At 44.4% G+C, this 25,982-nt stretch overlaps 1 protein-coding gene across 4 annotated transcripts in view; it reads left to right on the top strand.

The window, feature by feature from the left end:
• Positions 1-25,982, top strand: part of ARHGAP32 (Rho GTPase activating protein 32) — a 258,191-nt gene that overhangs the window by 159,290 nt on the left and 72,919 nt on the right. For all 4 annotated transcript variants that reach the window (XM_056322830.1, XM_056322827.1, XM_056322828.1 and 1 more), the window contains 4 exons: positions 16,645-16,782; positions 18,845-18,937; positions 21,203-21,325; positions 23,506-23,583. In XM_056322830.1, coding sequence (XP_056178805.1) covers positions 16,645-16,782; positions 18,845-18,937; positions 21,203-21,325; positions 23,506-23,583 — 432 coding nt within the window. The remainder of the gene's footprint in view (positions 1-16,644; positions 16,783-18,844; positions 18,938-21,202; positions 21,326-23,505; positions 23,584-25,982) is intronic.

Here is a 25,982-nt window from a genome sequence, read left to right as displayed (position 1 = left end):
TTAGGCACACCTGTCTTGCCTACATTTGAGTTGCGTGAGGCAGGGAAGTAGGTGCTGTCAGATAGTGGCGTTAGTACACAGAGGCGGGTGGTGAATTCGCCATTAGAATTTGCTCTTCTGCCCTAACTATGTGTGTGCTGGTGCAGGGTGTGCTGAGAGAGCTGAGCAGCAAAGCATCCTGCTCTGTGCTGAAGGTGGAGCTTGGCACACGCTGAGCTACAGCAGCATAGTGAGTGTGATAGGAACACACAGAGTAAGTCCTCGCTGTTGTCAGCTCTTACAGTGCAAGTGCACACGAGCACATGTGTGTATAGACATGTACTTAGAAACAGTGCTCGTGGGAGAGGGAAGAGAGCCTGAAAGTGGACATCTCCCAAAAGTGCCCATGTTTGGGCGTTTTGCTAGTACCGTTCTAACCCAGCGGCAGCCAGTTTCACACGAGGGAACCCCTTTCCAGGAAAGCAATCCAAGCTAACAAGCAGCACCACGAAATTCAGCAGTGGCCATACATCGCTGCCCCAGCCAAGAGCGGTACAGTGACTGAGAATGGGATTTTTCAGGGGACTTCAGGAAATTGGGAATTTTGATATGTTTGGAGTCTTCACATTTAGGATTGCATTGGTAGTGCTTAATGGAGAGGTGAACCTTGTATTATTTCCTGACTGTTTGTAACCTCCAGAACATAATACTTTTCTGTAAAGCTTTTCTCTAACCCTGAAGCATATCACTTCAGATCTTTCCATCTACCTTACTGACATCTCTAAAGATTAACAGGATACCTTCAGGTAGAATCGTGTCCTTAGACCCCGCAGAACACATTGATGCAGGAGCAAGTCCTAGGAGGAGTGAATAGCCAGTGCGTAGCGTGCGAGGCACTGATGGTGCGGTGATCAAGGTGAGCCCCGCCGTCCAGCAGCCTGTCTGACGCTTCTGTCAGACCCTCAGGTGCTTCGCAGGGATGTTTCTGAGAGTACAGTGGGGAGATTTGCTCTGTGTGGGGACAGCGTGGTGAATTCTGTGCCTTGGCGAAGGAAGATGCTACTTTGCAGCGAGCCTTAACAGAGCTGCTGTCCTCCACGGAGGCTGCGAAGCATGCCCAGCTGCAGAGAAGTTCTGTTGCTGCCTTCCTCAGCGTTTTACTAAGCTAAAATGAAAACCCTGGGAGTTGGCCTCGTCACTGTAAAGGATAGGCATAGATCCAGTCACCTTTCTCTTTCTCTTGTTTTTCTTTTTAAGTAATCCTTCTGGCTAGCTAGAGTTTCTCCCCACCCCAAGTCTGTGATTCACCTCTTGCGTGTTAGTCTACGTCCCTGCCTCTCGTTTACTTACGAAGCTGAGAAACTGATGGCATCTGGATTCAATGAACAGAAAGGCATGGAAGGAGCTGCACAGCTGAGCATCGTTTCTACCATGAAGATACTTCACCCCTGACATCTCATGGCCTCTCCTAATGTCCGGGGAAAGATTCCATTCTGTCACGCGTTGGATACCAGCAGTGTCTGGATGGTTTTGGCTCCACATTAGAATTGAATGGGAGGTGTGAAATAGCTCATGGAATGATAGTGCAGTGGGGAGAGATTTTGGCAGGATGCATCTGTATCAGGCCAAAAGGATTGAAGGAGGGAGGAAAAAAGCCTATAAAACAAATTTCACTTTGCTCGCCCTTTGGATATGCTACTAGCATTGGTGTTCAGCCTCCTGCAGCAACTTGCAAAAATCTTGATTTCTCAGATGGACACAGAGAAAACAAATTCAATTAATTAAAAGCTAAACCCATATAAATTTAAAAGCTTTCAGCAATTTGTGATTTGTTGCAAAACCAGATAGCATGAGGAAGAACAAGGGCATTTGGCCATCCTGGCAATTTTGGATTACAGACCTTAGAGAAATAAGCTAAAAACCCTTGCTTTGGGGTTGAATGCATCATGTTGCTGTGCCTTGCCCAGTTTGGCCTGTGCAGATACAATCTGTGTGTTGTGTGGTCCATAAAAAGACATTTATTTTGTCATTTCACTCTGTAGCAGACAACAAACCAAAGCTTTTGAACATTAGACTTTTAAAACATCCAGCTCAGTCTTAGCTGTGTTTGGCAAGCTGCAGTTCGGCATTTACACTAAGGAAATTCTATCCCACTCTTTCCCATCTGTAAGTATAATTTTAGTGGTGTAAAGAGAATTATTGTTTGATGCCTGTCTTGCAAAACCTTCCCAGATAAGGTTTGGAAAAAATTTTCTTTGGAGTTGTATGTGTGACACATTTCAGCTGCAAGTCAGCTTGGGAAATACAAGCTTTGTGTGAGGTTCAGAGGGGTTTTTTTAAAGTCTCTATTCAGCTTTTCTTCTACTTAGAGACCTCAAAAAATTAATCCAGTTTATTAGCTCTTAAGAAGAAGTGGGAATGTAGAGAGAACTGTTCCAAGTGTTTCAGAAAAGTGTAAAGATAGGAATCTTCTTTTGATTTCTTTGCACAAATTTAAACATGAGAACTAGCAAATGGCAAAGGTAGGGTTTTAAATCTTACTGGAAAGACCTCATGATAGCGGGATTTGGTTTGCTTAGTTTTTTAACAGCAATGTAGGTGGATTTTCCTTTTTTCCAAGTAAGATTGCACTGTTGAACTTTCTCTCATTTCTAGAAGATTGCTTTCAGGACATGTGAAGACATGAAAGATTGCTATTCTGTTATTAAATGTAAACAAAATCCCTTTTTATGATAAAAGTAGGGATGGAAGGGTGAAAGGAAAGAAGACTTTTTAAAACAATCTACAAATGGTGGGAATCTAAGAAAAGATTTTTGGGAAAAGAAATGATGTTTTGAGTTTGCACTCAGTGCAGACAGTATGTCACGTGCATTTTTGCTTGGGAGAAAATGTCTCGTAAAGTGTGTTAGAGTCTGGTTTTGGTATAGAAAGCAGAGGAGGATAAAATCCTGGGAGGGGTGGTGTGGGGTCTGTACCTGTGAACCTTCTGAACTCTGTGGACAGAAATTGCAAGCCTTTCCAATAACCGTGGTCCTTAAAGACCGCAGGGAACGTCTGAGACCTTTATGAGTTGATGCTGTACCTGTAGGCTGTGAAGGTCCGTTGACAGCGTTTGCAATCCTTGCTCACTTCCACAGGGATAAGCAAAGAATTTACAAGGTCTGCAACGCATTTAAAAGGGGTTGCTGTGTGTGTTGAGAATAAATCAACAAAAGAGCCTGCAAAAAGCCTGAAACAGGCTAATCCATCCAGCACCTTTTGTTGAGTCGTAAAGCAGGCTGAAAATAGCCTTTTTAATAAAAACCTTTTTAATGTTTTGGGGTGTGTTTGTGTGACATTACAACAGCAACTGCCCGCATACATATTGAGATACTACAGCATAAAAGAATGGCCAATCTAGGCTTTTGTTGTGAAAAATGAAAGGAAAATAAAAAGCATGCAGTATTAATTACAACATGAGGTTCGCAGTATTTCAACACTTCAAACATCGTTTTTTTGGTGACATTTTGAATGGCAAGGAGAGAACAAGAGACTAGTTGTGAAAATGTTCAAGTTCTAAGGGAGGCCTTAAACTCTAGCCGTCTCGTGTGGGTTTTGTCGTTCATTTTCGTTGTCACAGGTGGATTGTTGAAACAAAAATGACAGGCACTAGAAAGCAGAAATGTCAGTCTATGCAAGCAGGAGTGATATGTGAAAAAATCTTAGGACTGGATCTCCTGATAGACCCGTAAGCACAGACGGGTTGTGATCTTAGAAGCGAGCCACACTACCTCCTCTGTTCCCAGCTTTTCGTGGGATAATGCCAGCACCCTGCAAAGGAAGCCTCTTTCTCCTCCAGCTTCGGTGGATTTCTAAGGCTGTTCTCAAAGCAGGAAGCTCTTGTGGTCCAAGCATGGGTTTTCTCCATTTTTCTGCTCACATTTGCAGAGCCCGCGCTGGCAGTAAGCTGAGCCATGTGCCTTTGTTGCACAGGATGCACAGGGCTTTGCCCTGTTCCTGTTTTTTGTCCGAGGCAGACGTTGCTGTCTGTGCTGTGCTCATTTTGATTGATAGAATAAGGTCTCTGATGTACTAGATGAAGGCATTTACGCAAATATATGTGCTGCCTGTATCTCCCAGCTCTGCCTTGCAGGAGATTCAAGCTGGGTGTCTTCTGTTTGAAGAACAGTATTTGCAAAACTCTGAAGGCAACCCCATCCAGTGTTCCATGGCTGGAACCGTGGTTGCAATAATAAGCGCTTCAAGGGCAACGGAGAGGATGCCAGGAAAAAATGGGATCCAAGGAGGAAGAACAGACAGGACTCCCCATCCTGGGTGGTTTGTGTGGAGAGGAGAGTGGAATGTGTTTTCACAGAAGCAAATGTCTTATTTAGGCTGCTAACGGCTGAAGTATGGTTTGCTGGTTCTGCCTGCCTGTGATAGTCCATACTAAAACCCACAAATCGCTTGCAGTAGGACTTTTTCAGTCAAACATTCGAAAACTTTTTAGACGATTGGGTTTTGTCTCAATATATTAAGACAAATACAAGAGCAACTTGTTCTTCAATATATTTATAGTTTCATCCTGTGTGATTGAAGCTCAAACACCTGAACCGTTACTGAGTAAGTGCTACTACATTCCTCCTGTGAAAAACTAGTTCTTTAAACAGATGAATCTAAGGGACAGCTTCTAACACACACATGAATACTTGTGTGTGTTTTGTATACATATTAAAAAAAAAAAGGGCAAAAAAACCAAACCAACACGAGAGAAAATCTGGTCTCGTCATCGTTAATGGGATAGATCTGTGTGGAGCATCCAAGCTGGATCCTACCCAATACAAAATCTGTTTTTGGAATATGTGTTAACCTGCTTCTCCTTTCTTAATATAGAATTTTCTGCTTGCTGAAAGGAGATTTTGCTAAACTAAAGCAGTTATTGTGTCCCTTTACGGAATAGTACCTTACGGTAACCTTTCACGTTATGCCTGTTGCAGTCTCCTGCCCCTACTGATGCGTTCTCACCCACCTCTCCCACCCGAGGTCTAGTGTCCCTGTAGCTGCTGGGCGAGTCCAACCAGGAATGACAACCAAACCCATCCCATGGGTGGTGGAATACTTCAGCGGTGGCACGGCTAAACTGAAGGAGGTGTAAGATGAACGTGCACTGAACTGCAAGGGCGCACTCTGCTTTCACAGTGCCCGAGCTACTTTGTACCGACTGCGAGTAGGGGACCCTCCGCATGTCCTGAAGCTTTGTCTGCTCACAGGGGCTCAGGGAAGTTGCTCTGGTTGAAAATGCATTAAAATTTGGGTCACTGTCATGGCCTTCACCCCCAGCTTCTTGTCTGACACTGGGTACCACTTGCCTGAAGTAGACTGCAGCAAAATGCCTAGAGAAATGTAACTTCCACTGACAGGTTTGCCGGTGAGAGTTAGGTACCTCACGTGCTTGCAAGTGTTTGAAAATCCCGGTTGTGATACCTGTATTTACTTGTAAATCCCCCAAAACTTTTAAAAACCTGACCGTAGGCCTTTATGGATTGAATATTTTAGCCTGTCCTTCCAGATGTCCACAAATGTTGAAACCTCTGTCAGAAGCCTTTCTCGGATGAGGAGGGCTGGTTTACGTTAGTCAAAAAGAAAGCAACTAAACCCCTGGTTTCCACAATGCTAATCCATCACTTGATGTTCTGTGCTCAAGTGGTTGATCTTGGGTCATACGCTACATGCCTCCTGCTCGCAACAGCGGTAAATAAAAATGAAGTGACAATAGTAACGTGGATTAATAAAGAATGTCTGAAGCTGGCAAGCAGCCTGCAAAGTGCTGTTGGGCTGTGTTCAAAGCTGGGGCGATGCCAGAGCGCTGCCAAGGTGCAGCGTCGTTGAAATACTTGGGTCTGTTCCAGGCTTTTTGAAAGTAAACTAGCATCCGTGGGGAAGAGAGAGAAGGTATTGAATTGCATTGGAAGCCTTTAAGAACTTCATCATTAACATCCATTATGCTGTAGCTGTTATGATAATACCGAAGGATAAATTCATTCAGTAATTGGGATAATAATCATTAAAGGCAAGGATATGACTGACTGTTTTTTGGAGTTTTGCCGCAGAACTCCGATTTGGGTAGGGCAGCACTGACATCAGACAGGATTACCGCTGCGGTATGCTGTGTCCTTTGCCGGCTTTAAAAACATATTGCGCCATACCCTCTGCTCATCATGGGATTTTTATGGAGCTCTGTGACCATTAATTCACACGAGCGCTTTAGACAGGTAACAATAGAAGTAGCAGTTTTGAGGTAAAGAGGATTTTTTTTTTGTCCCATTATCTTTGCTGCCTTTTATTCCAAAGCGGCCGGGCGGGCGGCAGGATGTTCTGCATTGGGATCGAGGAGACGCACCAGCAGCAAGACTTCCAAGCGTTATGCCATTTGCTTGCTTTGGCCATTTGCAGTATGTTTGTGCTCTTTGGGACTCTGGAATGGAAATGCCCGAGTTAGCTGTGGTCTCCTGTGCTGCACAGGAGGCTGTTAGGCGTTTGGGAGCAGCATCGCACTGACCTACAGCAGCAGCCGTGTGCCAGCAGGGCTCTGGAGGTTCGTTGCTCTGCTGATGGGACTCGTCCTTCGTTCCCAGCCGTGGAGGAGATTCTGTACTCTTGTGTGTAAAGCTGTCCACTGCTAACGAGATGAAAAATGACTGTAGTCCTTTGGTATTTAATTTCTCCGTTCATGGCACGCTCTGGGTTTTTTCTCTATTTAATAATCAGGTACTGCGAGGGAAACGGAGTCAGCATCGTTCTTTCTTGTTCATGACTCTGGATGCTTGAGATGCAGTAATAGGGTTCTAGCTGCACCTGGATTTTGCATAGAATGATTTATTTATTGAACGAGACTGCAGAGATAAATACCGTCATGGAACTGTTTGTGCTAAAAGCACATTCCTTCAGCAGGTGCAAATGTAGGTGCATTTGAAGCTGTCAGGATACCGAAGACAGAGGCTTCCTGTGCTCCGCGTTAACAGCTTCAGCTCTAGGAGAGAAATGGTCTGGTGAATTTATTTGAGGGAAGGGAGTATCTGAAAATGATCACACATGGCAGCAGCCTCGCAGGTCGGCAGGCTTGCACTGGACCAAGCTGCCGTGCTATTATTTGTGGAAGGGAACAGCGAGGGATATACGGCAGCAGCTGCGTTCACGTGCTCTTCAGATGGTTTTCTGTGATGGAAACCCACCAGCTGAAGTGAATGCTCTAGGAAGGGATGATGAGCAAGAAGGAAAATTATTTCTCAGCATAAAATGCAGTATCACATGAATGTGCTGCCATAATTTATTTTTTTTTAAAGCAACAGAAGCTTTTACAATTATATGGTAGTTTGTTAATGTTGTGTCCTTTGGGCATTTTGCCTTCAGCAAGCAAGCTCTGAATTAGAGAGATCAATCTTCTTGTATCCAAATTGCATTCTACTTAGCTCTGAAGCAAAAGTGAAAATCACTGTTGAAATCTAAGAGGACAGGATAGCGATTATGGTTTCTTTCTTTAAGTGATGCATTTTGGCAGGGCTTCTGATTGTCATGTGGTGCTTTGTAGACGAGGCTGGGCCCGGCCACAAATTGAAGAGGACAGTTGGCTTTACTCTGAAGAGACACTGAATCCTGCCCCATAACTAGGCAAGTGTAAATGCATTGCAGAGGAGCAGTCTGTCTGCAATTTTACTTGTTTTACAACTTCTCCAAGAGCTGGGCTTGGTTCACATCCAAAGTAAGAGGAGGATTGTGATGGATGTTCCTGTTTTTCTTAGCTGCCTTGATGTTTAGTCTTTATGGAGCAGTTTAGCATGCGTGCATTTTTAATAGCAATATTACAGGAAGGTTGGCTGCCCTTTGGGACAGATAGTCTGAAGCAGTTTCATCCAGTATCATCCTCTGCAGGCTGCAAAGTTACTTTGATCAACAAGTAATGTTAGATGTTAGGTGGCTACGCGAGCATCAGGAGAAGGACAGGATGCGCAGTTATGATGCCTCCAACCTGCACAACTTGCATGAAGATTAAGTTCAGAGGCCTTGGAAGAGCATCTGCATTTCTGAACAACAGATTCATTGGACGTAAGGTGTAGGACAAGCAGTTTAGTAAAGAATATTTTCAAGAAGGCACTCTCAAGGCACAGGAACCACATCAAAATACGTAGCATGTGTGTAAAGGTGCTTTAGCAGTAAGGCAGGCGTGGATCGTTTTCATTGTCTGTGGCAAATGTTTACTGTCACGGAGCAAAGTGACCAAATAGGCAACCAGAACGTTTTCAAAAGTTCTGTCCTATCGGTTACACTGAGGGCACCATGTTTAGTTAAACTCTGATATTCTAAGGAAAATGGGTATTTGAGTTGTTCTGGTAATAAAACCACTGAAGTGTTAAAATGCCGTTGCCTTCCTCAATAACTAGAGGTGCTTTGCCCAGCTGGGTTCATAGCTGACTGTATGTTAAATGAAAAATAAGTTTTGTTTTAGAGGAATTGGAGGCAGAATTCTTAAGGGGGAACATGAATTGAGCTTGTTCCTTAAATCTTTGTATTCGTTCCTAGAGTTACAGAGCAGGTTTGTGCCCCAAGTTTGTTAAAAACTGTTGAGCAGGTGTTTCTTGTCACTAGGTGTTGTGTAACCCGTGACAAACTGACCCAGTTTGGCGAACGCCGAGGTCCCAACCGGTTGAGCAAGATTTACACTCGAAGTGTGAAACCACTCAGAATCAGTTCATCATGGACCTGCTGCGAATTCCTGAGCTCTCCACGTCCTTGGCAGGGGCTGGTAGCCTCCAAACTTCAAAAGCTGCGAACGTGCAGACAGGCTGTGGGATGGAGACATTAAGCATAATTGCAAACTGATATCGTTAGAGACTGTGGAGCAAGTTTGCAATCAAGGGCTCAGGCTTTGACAGATAAGAACTGACTCTCTGTTTTTCTAATGATGCCTTTTTAAACTGGTCTGTGGTTTGAGAAGACTGTATTTCTTTCAAACTTAGTGGTTTACCTTTTTAAAAGACCCCATTAGGGATATTAGGTATTAAATATGGCCTATCTTAAATGTTTCATCTGCTGGGTCTTGGCACGGCTTTTCACTGTTTCTTCTTAAAACTGATGCGTGCAGCTGCCAAAAAAGCAGAGATTTTCCCATTTTGGCTGCAGCTGCAGCTCCGTTAACGAAACTCCTCCAAAGCTGCTCCTGGTTCTTGTGCTTTCTAAATAAAGTTTCACCCTTCTAACCCCTTCCCCTGAGTTTTGGTCAGCTGCATCTTTAACATACCTGCTTGGTGCCTTTTTCCTTGACTTGTTTGTGTATTTTCTCTCTCTAACCCTACTCAAAGGAGTAGGAGTAGGCAGGGAGGTTCCCTCAGACATCCCTGGTGAATCTGGGGGGGATGGGAGGGGAATGGACCGCAGGAGCAGCCAGGCTCTTATATACCCTTGGAGAAGAGCATCCTTCCCTGTGGCTCTCGAAGACGGAGTACGGGGTGGGGGGGGTGGACCACTGCCCCGGCGCAGCAGCGCGTTTCTTATCATCTTAGTGATACTTCCCAAACACCGTTAACATCTTTTGCTTCGTTCCAGGGTGTCATGATACATCTTGGGTTTGTAATGGAAGCAGCCTCAGATACAGCATGGGTTTAATTATTTCCATGCGTCTAAGTTTCTGTTATTTTGTAAATGATACAGTAGATGCCTGTTCTGTTGCATAGCAGCCGAACTGGGGTTATGGGTTGTTTCTTCAAAGCTTCTTGGGTTTGGACCTACAAAATCGTTTCTCCCTGGCCGTTAGTTTTAACAAAAACTTGCTTCTGTGCTTTGGTTGCATAAAAAACAATTATTTAAAGGAAAAATTCAGCCGTTTGCTTTCAGTGATGTGCCCAAGAAACCAGACTTAAGAAAATTGTGATCTATATCGGCCTAAGCTACTGTTGCTGTGGCTAACCTCAGGCAAGTAATTTTGGAAGCTTGTTTTGTTTTGCTTTACTAACCTCAGGCAAGTAATTTTCAAAGGGTTTTTTTGTTGGGTTTGTTTTAAAGGATAGTGGTGTTTGCTTACTTTGATGAGACATTGTTTCTTCTCTGTGGTTAAGTTGCTGAGCAGATTATAGCACATTGGGGGCACAGGGTAAAGAGGGTGTTGAGCAGTGCCATGTCCTTACAATAATTTGTAAATATATATGCATTCACTCATTGCCTTGCTACCTGTAGGACGGCAGAATTTTAGTTCCTGTTCCTTAGCGGTTGGTCTATTAGTGGCTTTGAAGTATTTCTTTTGTGGCTGTAAGCTCATGTGGGGTTAGTTTAATTTTCTGAGGTGTAGAAAAGCAGCCCCCTATGCTGCGGCCGCCCTCCCCTTCACCCCGTGCGTCTCTGTGACCTGCTGCTCTTACGGTATAATTTGACTAAAGAGATGATTGATACTGAATTGTTTAAATTACAGCGTGTTGGGAGAGCAGGGGACTTTTTTCACATGTTAAATGTTGTAAATCCTGTTTCAAGTTCCTTAGGTGTCTGTCAGCCTGCTGTTCAGAAATATGCTTTCTTGTGGGAGGAAAAAATGGTTGTGACGATCTCAAATGCCGTGCACACCGTACGTTCGCGTGAGGTTTTTGTAGCTGAACGCTTCTGGCAAAGCTGCTCTGCTGCGCGACGGAGGAGCCACGGGACAGTCGTGGCTTATTTCAGCTTGGCACGCAGCGAGCCGCGAGTACCTGGTGGGCGGCAGTTTCCAAAACTGATCAGCACAAGCAGGGATAATACTGCTGTCCTTCAGGCCGGGTCTTGGGGCAGCTTGTGTTCCCACGTGTGCTGTTAGTGTTCCTATCTGTAATTGCAATCAGGGAGCACAAGGAAGTCTAATTTTTAGGGGAGAAAAGCTACAGTGGTTTCCATTAAAATCTCTGTTTTTTCCCCGCTGATTGCAATTAATTGATAATAAACTGATAATTAATGCTGAAAGAGATTAATTTCTTCTGTGGAAGAAGCTGTTAAGGATTCACCACAGAAGTACACTAAACTTTCTCCTCTGACTTCTGCCTTGTGTTCTGTCCGTACGTATGTTCCCTTCATCTTGCTATAGCTGGGCTCTCCCGCGTCCATTCCCTGTGATTCCAGGTGGAATGCTGAAATTTTAGCATTTCCATCATTTTCACCTTATTTAAAGCTCCCTCCACATAATAAAATAAATATATAATAAAAAAATAATACATATATAAAAATAAAATAATAAAATCCCATATTTTATTTTTTTTTACTGGTAAGTACGTGCAGCTGCCTGACAGCAGGGCAGGTATCGCACTGCCAGCTGCTGATGCTCTGTCTTCTATAGACTGGTCGACTCCAGATGTGGACAGACATCGTCCTGGTGTAGCTACTACTGCGCTGAGCGCCCATCGCCGCCCAGCTCTGCCAGCTGGAAGGGTCCTGCCAGCGAGTGCTGTGTTTGCTGAGTAACATCTGTGCGTTCATCGGTGGGGTTGAGCTAATGCAAGTGTCTTCCAGCTTAAGGACAAGCCATAATGCCAGCGCTCCCTGCGCTGTGGTCAGCAGGAGTAAACTGGTGGCGGGTACTACCAGGAGCAGTGAGAGGTGGCCTCAAGGCAAGACCTGGAAATGTGCTAGCCAGAAAGCCTTATGCTGCTGAGCATGCGCTTTCTTTCATTCAGATATAAAGTAGTTTTATGCTGCCTTAGTGCAAACTCCCTCTAAGTTCTAGAGATTGATAAATTCCCTAAAGTTATAATAATACACCAGAAGTCATGAAATCATCCAGGACATTTTGGTAAACAAACTTCAGCTTAGATAAAGCCACCTACGGCACCAGCTAAAAACACTTCCTGGGTAAATACCAAGTGATGGATTTTATCAGCCTTGTTTTCTGTTTTGACTAAATTTCGAAGCCATTTTCCAGTGTGACTTGAAATAGAAAAAGGGCTGAAGGGTCACGCTGGAATAACATACAGAACCCCAGACCCAGACAGCTGTAAAAGTCACCCACATGGCAGAGTTAAACTCTACTGGTGGATGCTGGCATTTTTCCAGCGATTTAATACATGGTGTTTTCTTACTACAGGGTCAAACTGCAGTGACTTTTGCCATATACTTTCACCTCATTTTCTGGTCTCGATCTCCATGTGGACTGGTAAGGTTCATGAAGGCATCCATGTGATTTCTTTCAGGAAATAAGCATTTGAACCAGAAAAGAAAGGTCTATCCCTGGCTTAAAATAAATAAATTGTAGGTGCGATGGAGAAAACATACTCGGACCGTGGGACAGGAAAGCTGTGCACCCTGTCTGTCTTGAAGAGGCTTTGGTGGGCGAAAAGGACTCCTGTCTGCCCAGATGTAGACAGATTCAACATGGTCTTTTTCTTCCATAGTTGGGAGAGGAGATCTGTAAACCTTTATTATAAAATTTCAGCATATCTGTTTTGTCAATATTTGCGATACGATCCATTTACAACAGACGAACTTCTTTTGTGTTAGCTGGATGCCTCTGAGTAAGCCGTTGATCGTTCAGTATACAACGCGGGAAGAATTGCTTCTTGCCAGATCCCAAGTGAAACCAGTTAAATCCACATTAAAACACTCCTGTGTGGAACTGGCCTTGAGCTTACAGGAGCCCCTCTTAGAAATGTCTAAATTTTTTGTACTGGTTTGTTGAATGGTTTAAATGATGGAGCAAGGGTGGGTTTGGTTTTTTTAAACTCTGGGAATGAAAACGCAAAGGTTGTTTGGAAATACCCTCCTCTTAAATCTGCTTTTCCCAGTCCAACAGTAGCCAAGCAGCGCTGCAAGAAGAAATATCTTTTTGTCGTTTAGGGAACAAACCGTCCCTGAGCTGCAGCTGTCACGCTGTGTGTTGGGCTTGGGAAGAAAGGGAGCAGGGAGCGGTATCGCTGCTCGCTGCAAGTATCCCCAGACGAGCTGTGCTTCGGGGGGGACATAAACTTCTCCTGGCTACGGCTACGTGTCATCCTCCTTTGGCCATTCGACCAGTAGAGCTAAAAATACCGCCTGTGGAGCAGGGGGTTCTGAAGCCTTGTCCCTCTGAATCTTGTCTCACGCCATGTGAAGCATGGGTAGCTTTTTATGATCTCAGTGTAATGCTTTTACTAATGGGAGGTTCAAATATCTGGCTCAGTGGAAATTAAATTATCAATTCAGTAATCTCTAATAGTTTGGGGTTGGGTTTTTTTTTAGCATGACGTTTCTTCTTGCTTTAATAATTGGTGGGGAAATAAAAAAGGCAGCTCTGTGCAGTGTGCTGAAATCTCATCAGTCTTTCATCATACATTTAATCCTCCACGGCATGCAAGAGTAAGGGAGAACAGACCAAACTGTAGTAAAAGTAGGAACAAACCCAGGTTTTCCATTTTGTGGCTAATTGTCACGATGCTTTTCATTGTGAATGTTTCTGTAAAATTAAATCTAAAAAACACACTTTGATTTTGTTCAAGAGGGATTTTTATTTATTTTTTTTTAGTCAGTGGTCGATTTTCCCTTTTAAACATTGTGAAGCTATTTTAAGGTATTCTTGAAATCTTCACTTGAGGCTTGATTTTCTTATTTTAATGAAATTTATCATACCCGGATTTGTAATTCAAGGTCTGAATCTGGGAAACCACTTGATTTATGTGCTTTACTTCACCTCTGTTCTTATGTCCTGTTGAAATTTATGGGGTTTAAGTACGTGCTTCTCTAAATAAGGACCATCAGTAATTAAAGAATAGAAAAGTAATTATTGAATTGGAAAATTAGAGGGTGATTGAAAATTCATTTGAGCAACAATTTATGGAAATCATTAAAAATGTGGGGAAGGCATTTTTGCCTTATGGATATAATGTGTCCCGAACACCAGTAATGTTTTAGCTTTGCTGTAAAACACAATTGACAACACGAGACCAACTTAACAGTCGCTTACTTGTTTCTACTGTTTTGTTAACTCTCTAAATTAAAAAAAAGAACCCTTTCGAAAAACCCTTCTGGCACTTCAGAATTCGCAGGAAATGGGAGCAAGATGTACAATTTTTGTATTGAGGTAGTGAAACATTGTGGTATGTGTGATATTGAACGAGACCACTGTTTCTGCTGCTTTGGCCATGCAAGGCTGGAAAGCCAGCAGCGAGAGTTTAGGCTTGACTTTCTTGTGATTTGTACTGGGAATCTGAGGGGAAGCACTAAATGTTGTCCAGTTCCTTCCTAGATTGCTGCAGTGATTCCTTCCTGCAAAGTTAATCGCACCCCTTGTGAATATGGCTGTCATGTTTTGCTTAAAAATTCATCTCTCGGGCTGCAAATCCACAAAAACTTTGCTTAACGCAACTTCTACAACAACCTAAAGCATTTACGCTTTTTAAATTTAGGTATGGCCAAATTAAAACTGTAGGGTTTTAGGAAATACATTTTAGAGTGTGGGAATAACTTGCTCCTGGGTGGAAATCGGGATGATTGTTGCTGAAACGGAGTAACTTTCTCCTAGGTGGAAATTGGGATGATTGTTGCTGAAACTGTGTTCTGTACTAACACGCCATGTGCACAGTCATTGGGAACGTGGCTGAAGATCGGGCAGTCCCATCCCCACGGGTACCCCGCGATGCTTTTGCATCTCTCATTCCTGTGATCATGTGGGACGTGTGTCATCAGAAGCGCGGAGGATGCTGTCCGCACGGGTCCGTCCATTCCGCCGCGGATCCTGCACACCCTGTCACATGGACCAGGAGTTTGCTGACCCCGACTATTCCTGTCTTGTAAAGTCAACTCTTACTGTCTTCATTCGTGATAAAAAGAGACTGCAAATCCACAGTCCCATATTTAAAATTAAAATATCATGGAATTAATGGAGGATTTACAACAAATAGGTTTGTTACTCGCGTGGGTGGCGTATTGAAATGTCCTGTTAAGTGCAGTGGGCAGAAGCAGGTAAAAGATTTCTCAGTCTGTCGTTTCTTACGTTGGTGACTAAACCTTGTGCAGCTGAAGGTCATACCAGCAACTCGTCAAAGAGAGCAAGAACCCCATTAATTGCAAAAGATGGAGACATTGGAAGGGCTGTCATCTTTTTGAAGATAATTAGGCTCGCACTCCTGGTTTTGTTTTTCTCCTTTAGACGAAAAGTAAACTGACATAACTTACGGAAAATACAAAGCATTTATGTCCTGTGTAGATGCCCTCTTTGCAGGCTTGTGAAATACGGGTGATTTCTTGTGATGTGAAAGCAGAGTTTATGGGCACAGCGCACGGTCTGGAGTTGTCTTAAATAAATTTGACAGAAAATAGCTAGTACGCTGGGTTATAGATTTTACATTTACGATTGCCTTGCAGGCTTTGGATAGTAATAAAAAAGCGATGCTTATACATTTCTCAAGAAACAAACGAATATAGCAGAGTTGTGTCTCGAAGTCGGAGCAGGCGATGGGTTTTTGTATCCCAGGTGAAGAGGGCATCAGGTGAGGTTCTGACAGCCACGTCCAGCCGAGCCGGGATCGCGCTTAGGGCTCCTTTCCCCGGTGGTATGTCCCCTCTAACACCGTGTACTTCCCTGCTTTCCGTACCAGTCGCCAGGCATCCCTTTGGCACCGGTAATCCTTGGCCCTGCCTTCGAGGCGCCGCGTAACCTGGAGCAGTGCAGTCCCAGCCTCCGCCGTCCCCGAGCCCTTGCACCGCTGGCGTGGCCGGGCTGCCGGCATCTGCTGCTTTCTTGTTCTTCTCCTTCTTTCCCAAGGGAGATGACTGCATGCGGAGTGTGAAGCAGAGTCTGTAACGCAGACAGAGATTTTTTTCCTTAAACGCGGCCATGCTGTTGATTTTAGGAAACAAAGGCTGAAAAAAAAGCGCTTTGCACTGGAAATAGAAGGTGGGGAAGCTTTGCTGGGGGTCCACAGTCACTGGGTCAGTGTCCACATCTGTAAAACTGGAGTAGTCTCGTTTTAGAGGCTGCATGGGAGTGTTGAGAGGATTGATGGCTGTTCATGAAGCGCTTTGACCTGTAAACTGCTGCATTATTACAATTTTTATTGATCATAATAGGCCATGAAGAATTTAGAAGTAGTCCTTAGATATTAAAAGCTTCGCAAAGCCGATTATGCTGTGCTGCCTTTGTCCCTTCCCTGTCCCCTGAAGCATTGTGTATCTTGTCAGTATTTTAATTGGGGAAATGATACGCACTCAGGAGTAAATCTTCAGCTAGTGTTATTCATCTTAGATTGTTTTTTTAATTCAGCTGGAGATTTGCCTGGGGCGTCTGACAGAAGTTTTGCAAGCTTCTGCCTTCAGATCCCTGATTGTATATTTGTCTTATCTATGTAGAATCTAATTTCACACTATTTATACAACCATTGTGTAATTTACATTTGCGCAGACACCTTGTGCATGAAAATGCTACAAAATCCTTGCAAGGCAGGTGGAAGTTAAAAGCTTCGGATGGGTCTCAGAACGCTGGGCCACATCCAAGCCCACAGTTAAATAATTAAAAGAGGAACACTAACGGCTGGTTTGAGCGTGAATGGCTCATGAAACATGAAAATACTACTAAGGTGTACTATCATACCTTCAGATGCTTGGAGAAGAAAGATGGCCAGATCTTCTGCACAAAGTTTCATTTTCTTCCATCTCACCCAAACTGGCGAGGAGCTTGTAACAGTGTGATTCTCCTCTCTGTTTACACAGGGGAGGAGCTGGATCGTGAAGCGGAGTTATGAAGATTTCAGAGTACTCGACAAACACCTTCACCTATGTATTTATGACCGGCGCTTCTCCCAGCTCTCAGAGCTCCCCCGCTCCGATGCCCTGAAGGACAGTCCGGAGGTAAATTCTCAGCCCTGCAAACATGTACCGCAGCGTCACCAGCGAGGGGCTGGAAGACGTTTTCAAGTCTGTGCAAAGTAGTTTTAACGCGACCTGGGTTACGTTTGGAAACTGATGACTAGTCATAAGATCAGCATGTGTTTTCTACCCTTAATTTCAGTGATCTAAAGGGAGATGCCCTGCAAGTTCATACGGATTAATGTGCTGCTAAATGTGGAATGGTCGCTCAGAGTTCCAAGAAAAAAAGCTGTCCTCGTTAGTACCTTAGCTAAGAGTTGTGTTGTATCTTTGGAAACTTTTGCAATGATGTGGCTATTTCCTGACCGAATGTTAGCAACTTAACATTCCTAGGCAATCGTGCTGTTCTAGGCTGCAGCACTGCAAGAGTAATATCATTTGCAACATTAGACTTAGATTTATTAATTGAAAATTACCGAAGCTGGTTTGTAAGAGCATTGGCATTAGTGCATTATTTAAATGGTCTTTAAAAAGCTTAAAGAGTGGGCTTTTTTTTTCCCTAAATGAGTAAGAAATACTTTTCTTGACTTGCTGTCTTCACCTGGAATATGGGAAGGTGGAATTCCTTCAGCCTCTTGTCCAAAAGAATCTTCTGGAACGTAGCAGGTGCATCTTGACTGCATCGTTTCAGGAGGTGTGCAGAGGGAGGCAACATAATATTGGAGCCAGTAGAGCATAACAAAACCGTTTGGCCTCAGTCTGCGGGAGGATTGTGTGTCACTGGGATGGACGGTGCCCGTTGCTTCATTTCGCAGGTCACTTATCTCTGGGACCTGTAGTTGTATGTTTGCCCCCTACCATCAAGCACAAGTAGGGAAAAGTCTTGACGTGCTGTGTCAGAAAGCTGATGCTGCCTGCCGACGAGGTGTGTAGCTGAAATGGGTGACGAGGAAATTGAGGCCGTTCCAAGCAGCCAAAGAAGAATCCATCCAGGGACTATAAATCAGAATCTGTGCCCTTTGGGTGCTGAGCAGGCGAGGATCGATTGCTTTTGAGCAACGCACAATGGTTGAAATCAGTACCCCACCGAAGTCTACAGGGCTTTTGCCATCAACTATAGGAAGCTGATCACGTGGCCCCATTGTTCATCAGAGAATCTGATTTATTAGTTGCTTTGGTTTAATGCAGGCTATTTCTGAAGAGAATTTAAAGTTTCTGGTCTCTTAAATTCAGCAGATGCGGCAATATTCAGGAAAATGAATTCCTGCTTTAGATTATATTTTAGGCATTCCTCTCCTTTACATCTTTATTTGTACAGCTTATTTAATATGTACTTTATAGCTTGAGCCTGAAAATCTGCATTATATCTGTAAGCACAGAAGATGTAAAGACGTTGACTGCTCTGTGAAATGTAATTCTGCAGCTGTCTGGTGTCTCATACTGTATTTTTTATTTTGAACTGACCACATTTGAACAGATGTTTGAGGAGAACAATGTTTTAAACAGTCCTGCGAACTCTGGCCTACAATACTGCTTTGTGACTGTGGCTGCGAAGCTTTGGGAAGACCTCGCTAGCTTCTCTTCAATAAAACCAAGTTATTGCTAAGTGTATTTTCAAAACCCTTTTCTACTATTTGAAATATTACTCTTTCACGAAGGGGTCGGTCTGAGTGGCCACATTCTTAAGGGTTTGCAAGCGGGTGGAAATGACAGCCAGCGTTTTGTTTCACTAAACAGTTCTCAGATGTGTTTGATGGCGTAACAGAAATGATTTGTTTGTATGTGAAATCTGCGATGAGAGGAAGGCTGTAGATTTAAGGTATCTTGTCAAGGGAAATAATGAAAATCTACATATCTTATAAAAATAACGTTATTACTTGCACAAGGAGCTGCTTCTTCACACTTCTTTTGTGTGCGTATAATCGTTTTAACACTGTAGTTTGCTGCCCTTCTGCAAATGACAGATTTCCTTGCAAAAGGGAGTATATTTCTATAACACGTACCTATAGCAACGGGTAATTTATGGTCTCTCCATGTCTGCAGAAGTCTCTCCAACCACGGTGTATTAAAAGAAAAACTGAATGTCTGTTTCTTTCTTTTCCAGCTTGTCACCCAGATGCTGATGGCTTACCTGTCACGTCTCTCAGCCATCGCAGGCAACAAGATAAACTGTGGGCCAGCTCTCACGTGGATGGAGGTACGGCATGAGGCTGAGACTGTGACGTGTTTCCTGACCTTGGCAGCAGAGCAAGCCACGAATGTGCTCTCTCGCCTTTCCAGAAAGAGGCATAATCCTTCCAGACCTATTGGTGTCACTGACATGCTATCCTGAAAGCTGTATTCCCCTGTTACCAGCATATAGGTGGTCACAAATGGTACAGAACAAACAGAATCAGATCCAATGTTAAGAACACAGGAGCTTCTTTCCCCCCTCTCTCGCTTGGATTTTGTCACCCAAAGGCCTATCTTCCTCCTGGTGTTCACAAATAAGAGGAGGTGGCAGCAGTTTTAGCGAAGGAGTGACTGGGTCCGTGGGCCGCCTGGGAGAGTCCGGTGCGTGGCTGAAGTCTGAGTGATGGGTTGCAGAAAGGACACGTGTTCTTACGCTCCTTTTTGGCAAGGCAATACCACAAGTGTGGCGAGTTTCTAAAACTATTTGAGCTGTCTCAGTTACGGTGTTTGCCTGCCTGGTTTTTTTTTCCCTCCTTTTTTTTTTTCTTCCTTTTTTTTTTTCCTATTTCCCCCCTGGTTTCCCCCTGGTTTCCCCCTGGTTTCCCCCTGGTTTCCCCCTGGTTTCCCCCTGGTTTCCCCCTGGTTTCCCCTGGTTTCCCCTTTTTCCCTCCTTTTCCCTCCTTTTCCCTCCTTTTCCCTCCTTTTCCCTCCTTTTTCCCCCTTTTTCCCCCTTTTTCCCCCCTTCCCCCCCTTTTCCCCCCCTTCCCCCCCTTTTCCCCCCCTTCCCCCCCTTTTCCCCCCCTTCCCCCCCTTTTCCCCCCCTTCCCCCCCTTTCCCCCCTTCCCCCCCTTTTCCCCCCTTCCCCCCCTTTTCCCCCCCTTTTCCCCCCTTCCCCCCCTTCCCCCCCTTCCCCCCCTTCCCCCCCTTCCCCCCCTTTCCCCCCCTTTCCCCCTTTTCCCCCCCTTCCCCCCCTTTTTCCCCCCTTTTCCCCCCTTTTCCCCTTCCCCCCCCCTTTTTCTCCCCCTTTTTCCCCCCTTTTCCCCCTTCCCCCCCCTTCCCCCCCCCCTTTTCCCCCCTTTTTTTTTTTCCTTTTTTCTTTCCCTTCTTTTTTTCTTTCTTCCTTTCTTTTTTTCCCTTGTGGTAGCCACAGAAACAGTAAATATTCTCTGTCCCTGTTTGCCATCGCTGTTGGCTAGACAGCTCAACAGAGCCTGCGTTGTGCTTGCGGCGGCAGGGTTTGTATATTGTGAATGTTGTGAATTGCAGCTGCAGCTTTGGTTTCTCTGCTAATGCTCTTCTGCCATCTTAAACAATAGATGTTGTTGGGCAGCGAGTGCAGGGAAGAATGGGGCTACGTGATGAAGGCACCTGTCCGTGTCAGCGGGGCTCTTGCTGATTAGTCTGGGTAGAGATATGTGTGGCTTTCCATTGCCTGATGATACTGCTGCACACCAGGAATAGAAACAACTATTATTAGACTGTTGCAATTCATTCTTAAATGCTTGTGATAAGGATGGAGTGCATTTTCCTGCAATTTTCCCCACTGATATCCTCCTCACCCCGAACTCCTTTGGGATGAGAAAAATCTTGGAAACCTTCTCAGCATGAAGGGAGGAAGGAAGCTCTAGAGAAAAATTCAGCTGTAGAATTTACAGCAATAAAGTGGACCTAGAGATTACAGCAAACCTACTGCAAGTGCAATACAGAGGAACCTTTCCCATTAACTGAGAATCCTGGAAAAATTTACACGAGCACAAAAATCCAGGAATTTTGACAGCAGGCTGATGATTGCAGCAAGGGGTGGGAGCCACGTTTTCTTCAGAAAAGAAATAAAAGGGTGGGAGGAAATCAAAAGTATCACTTGGTTTTGGTTTAACAGCATTTCCTCCTTACCTCAGTGACTCTTCTTGAGTGTTAATTCCACCTCGTAGAGAATTTTTGTAGTCACTTTTGTATTACCATTTAAAGTACTTCAGGAAGCACAATACAACTGGGTGTTAAAGGGAGGTGTAAACATTCACTGTCATGCTACTGCTTGTACGCAAAGACGCACAAATACAGCATTTTCCTCATTAGTCAGATGGGGACACACGACCTTCTGAAACACTTTTTAGGAATTGTTCTTCATTTCTGTGTGCGCTGCGCCCGGCTCTCGGTGCCGCTCTCCTCGGGGCCCCCAACCCGTCCTGTCTCCCTGAATCAGCTTGAAGTCTCTGCCACGTCCGAGCACCAGTAACGTGCCTCCTCACTTGTCCTCAGCTGCCTCACGCTCTCCTGTGCTTTATTTCAGATTGATAACAAGGGGAACCACCTGCTAGTCCACGAGGAATCGTCCATTAACGTTCCTGCTATTGCTGCTGCCCACGTTATTAAGAGATATATTGCTCAAGCAGCAGATGAACTGTCCTTTGAGGTAAATAATTAAGGGAGCTTGTGACCCTTGTTGTCACAGAAGAGTGTAATGCGGGTGTCTGTGCGGGTGTGCGCATCAGGAATACATTCAGACACTTGCAGAATGTTTTGTGGGGTGAAGCTTAGAAGATTCAATTAAATACTCAATTTGCAGTGGGTTGGATACAGGGAGGAGTTCGGTCATCTTTTAAATACAGCTTTACTTGGCATTGGTATTTTCTGATTAAACAGGCAGCCAAGTGCTCTAGCCTGGTCTGTGAGGCACAGCAGACCCTGTGTAATCTGTACTGTGCGGTGTATTTAACGTATGTTGTAGCTGTTCTGGAAGACTGTCCACGTATGTGTGTATGTGGGCACACACCAGTTTAATTATGCATTGGCCAGTTTGCACGACCTGTGTTCCTGTTCGCAAGTCCGTGTCTAAAGCCATTTTTAAGAGCTGCTGCCCCCATGAAAAGTAAAGAACCAGACTGTTGAAGAACTTACTTGAAGGGCAGGTGATAATCTAAAACTGTTTGGAAAATCTTACGTGATACAGAGCAGGAGGAGCTGTAGAGCAAATATGTGGAAGGTCAGACCCTGGAAGTCTTTGGCTCTGGTCTGTTCGACCCAGAAAGCGGCGTTTTATGCTGCGATTGTTCATGTGCTGTGGTACTATCAATGGAGTATTCACGGTGTTACACAGAAATGCGTAAAGGCAAACCGTTAGCGCCCAAAGGAGATTTTGGGATCACGCTCTTAGCGTGCAGCACAGAAAGTAAAAATAATCGTGATAGTCTAGTGCTGCCACGGGTTTCTTCATATTCAAAATCAAGGCAGTTATTAGCGTGCATCGAGGAACTGCACTAACCAGAAAGACACGTGGGTATGTCACCTTCCAAGTGGAAATGCCTGCAGTGCAGGAGCCGGGCTGTTTGTCAGTGTCTCGGTATTAATAAAAGCACTAAGGTCGCCCTCCCTGCTAGTAAATCTTACAGGTCTGTGCCAGCAGGCTAACTTGGCCTTGCAACTGCCACGCAGTCCAACAGGTTGTTGTGAGCCATAGTACACCGGCGGGGAAACCGAGGCACGTGTGGCTTTCCAAGTTTGCGCAGTGAGAAGCCTTGGCAGAACAGGAGTGGAATACGATCGGTTGTTTTACAGTGCCACGTTCTGTTCCCTAACCCAAACTATCTCTTTATGTTTCGGCTATTGTTAGTTTCTAATAGGCAACTGCAAAAGCAGCTGGCTGGTGTTTGCTCCCCAATACCGAGGAAAATGCCCAGCTCCTTGTGGTGACAGCAGTTTCCTTAATGGAAATTGGCTTTGCTGGTGGTTTGCTATTCCCTTGAGGAAATCCCTTCCCTGTCTCGGTTATCTCCATCTAAGAACCAGGGGTGTGTTACCTTCTTTGTAAAGCACTTTGAGACCCATCAATGTAAAACATCCGGTAGAAGTTGGGCATTACTGTTAATTTTTGCTGTAGCCACAGTCTTTATTGAGGTGTCCCACCCCTTCTGCTCTGCCCCGGCTCATTTTCTATAATAGAGGCCACATAGATGCTGATTCCCACCAAACCAGGTTTAGTATTGATTGTACTGATTCCTTTTGAATTATTGCACTATTACGGTTTTTTTATGGGAATGAGCAAAGCTTCAGAAAACCTGTTTGGTATCCTTGGTCATTTTCTTTCCTGTTCCTGTAACATCGCACCACCCTCTGTTTATTTTCTACTTAAGAAAAGCGTGTCTCTTGGTCAATTTGTGAACTACAAAGGGAGCTCTGAACTTTTTGCTGTGAAGGAAAACAAGAAGATATATGTCAATGCCTACACACACACGTATAGGGCATGTAGTACAAGTTAGCTCAGCTACTTGAGAGTATTTTCCGAAGTGTTTCACACCATCGCTGCTCACTTACATCTGCAGTTTAATCGGAGCACTGCTGTACCCTTTGGCAGAGAGCCTGCTGCTTTTGAGAATTATTTCCCTGTGAACAGCTGTATCCTGTACATTGTATAATGCAGTAACTCTTCTACCTTGACAGTTTGATTTTTCAAAGGCAGATGTCTCAAGATGGGCATTGGTGCAGTCGCTCACAAGTTTTACAGTTTTTTGCAGTGCTGGAAAATGCTGCTGTTTGAATTGTGCTTTCCTCCCAGCCGCATTGCAAGCCGTGATTGATGTTGCCAATCTTTTCCAGGTGGGAGACATAGTGTCTGTGATTGATATGCCACCAAAGGAGCTGACCACATGGTGGAGAGGCAAACATGGATTTCAGGTAGGCACGAGCATCAGACCTGATAGTGCGACTTAAATAAAGGCAGGAAGCTCAGCAGCGTGTTTAGCCGACTGCTGTGCCTGCCCAGGACTGCTTGTGTCCCTGCGTTGGTGTTTCTCTCTGCACTTGGGCTCGAGCAGACACGTGGTCTTCATAGGAGGTTCTCGAGCTAGGGAGAGCCACGGCCCTTTGATTGACAGCTGGCTTGATGTTGCTGGAAGCTTCTGTTGCCCCTCCTCCAAGGCAGCTGACACTGTTATTCAAATCATCCCATCCCTTCCACTATCTAAAACTGGATCAGGCAGCACATAGAGGATCTGGAGGAAGCCACTTGATGAGACGCTGCTGCTGACTTGGACAAGCCACCCAACTAACCTGTGCTTTTGTGTCTGCATTTATTATGAACTGTTAATATTCCTGGGTTTTTAATAGTACTTTTATAGTAATATCACTATATATAGAGAGAGATATATATATGAAAAGTTATGGCAGAGAGATTTAGACTCAGTTTTCGAAAGATCTTAGCTTGGATTGCCTGATTTGGAAATGAAAAAAAAAAAAAAGAAAAATGAAATCTTTTTTTACAAAACAAAGCTGAAAAGGTACTGAAGGTGGGGTAACTGCCTTTCTGCCTCCTCACACTGTCTCACCTTTCAGTTCCTTTCAGGTAGGAGGGATTTTCGTACTGCAGTTGCTGTCTGTGAGTAGATGGAATTACGAGTTTGCTCTGGAGAGGGTCAGGATCAGAATTGACCTGACACTTGTATATTTTGGCCTGGAAAGTCTTCTCAAAGGACCTCAGATTTCCCCTGACAGCCCTCTCTGTGCCAGATCCAGGTTGTGGTCCTGCTGTCATTAATTCCAGGGCTGTGTGCAGTCTGATCTCCAAACACTACAAATCCCATCTGAATGGGGTGTTAGTTATACGATTACATTTCTGTCTGATTGGCCAGAGCACGTGAAATACAGCTTTTGTTGGCTTCATATCACATGTGGGACTCCAGATAATATCTCATTTATAAAATCAGAGCAGCGTGGACATGTGATACCTGCTCTGAAATTAGATTTCTTTCTAGATTTAACACTGTGATATATCTTGAACAAACTTGGCTGTTCTGGTTTTGGCCCATGTTACGTCTTTGTGGGGCTTTGGTTCTAATCTTGGAAGCCCTAAAGCTGTATCTGCCATACGATCAAAAATTAATGACATGTTTCAGTGCTACTTGGAATGATCAGGCTACGTCACATTTAACGTCCCAGTGAATCAATAAAGCAAAACTACTTTGTGCTCTGTGCCTGGGTGCAGACACTTTGCACAAAGCTGATTGACTCCAAGTGCACGGTGTCCCCGTGCAGGGTGTGGATGCCATTTTTCGGTGCAAGCTCCCTGCTTGCCATCGGGCTGGCTGAAATTGTGACTAGATATGAGGAATGCCGCTGGTGATTAAAGACGCGAGAGGCGAGGGAGGTCTTCTGCAGTTTGTCGCTGCCTTCGGTCTCTCAGAGCAATCCTATTGTGCTTTCCCAGCGTAAAGATACACCGATGAGCAAACTGCTTGAAAAGGGGTTTGTCTGTAGCTGTGCGCAGTCAGTCTACTGACACGACAGATCTGAACAGCTGCAGAAATGCAGCACCATATTCTGGCTTAACAGAAAATTAGGGGTGGAATAATCTTGCGTCTTATATTATAAGCAAAAGTCTTTCGCAGCGTGAATCAGATCGTTGTCACCGAGCCGCGCTATTGGAAATGCAGCAGCTAGAATCTATGTTTTGGTAGCTCTCGGGATGCGTTTGCCCAAATGCAGGACACGAAGTTGGTGTGTTTTAAGAAGTTACTGCCTGTCAGCTGAAAAGAGGGTAACAAACCATCTGTACGCTCGCTGCTCCTGCTGACTGCAGGGTGAAGCTAGTTAGCTCAGAGGTGGTTTTCAACAGCTGTAGCTCAGTTGACAGGCAGTAATTTCTTGAGCTATGCTAACTCATTTATTACTGCATAAACATCTCTCTTCACACAGCCATGGCTCTGATTTGCAGAGGTGCGTTTTTTTTCTGTGAATTGACAGGTTTTGTCATTCCTTTGAAATGCACTTATCAGCACTTTTCATTTCCATGAAACACCACCAGCTACCAAGAGATGCAAATTCTACCCTTGTGTAAAGAGGAAGTTTTTTTAACCTGTGTTTCAAGCTTAAGGCCCATAAACTGTGAGTGTATAGAAACAGTACATTTCCTGATGTAATGGAATTTTTTGACCTTACTAAGTGCTGCAGTGAGAAGAGAATTCATAGAAAGAGGGAAAAAAAAAACCAAAAAAGTGCACATTGCCAGGTCATGTTGAGCTTCTGGTCTGCCAACACCCCCAAGTTCTTCTCCTCAGGGCTGCTCTCCATCCGTTCCC

This window comes from Falco biarmicus, chromosome 20 (assembly GCF_023638135.1).
Source record: "Falco biarmicus isolate bFalBia1 chromosome 20, bFalBia1.pri, whole genome shotgun sequence".
Lineage (NCBI taxonomy): Eukaryota > Metazoa > Chordata > Aves > Falconiformes > Falconidae > Falco > Falco biarmicus.
The sequence above is the reverse complement of the archived record's forward strand: the minus strand, read 5'-3'. Positions and strand labels throughout refer to the sequence as shown.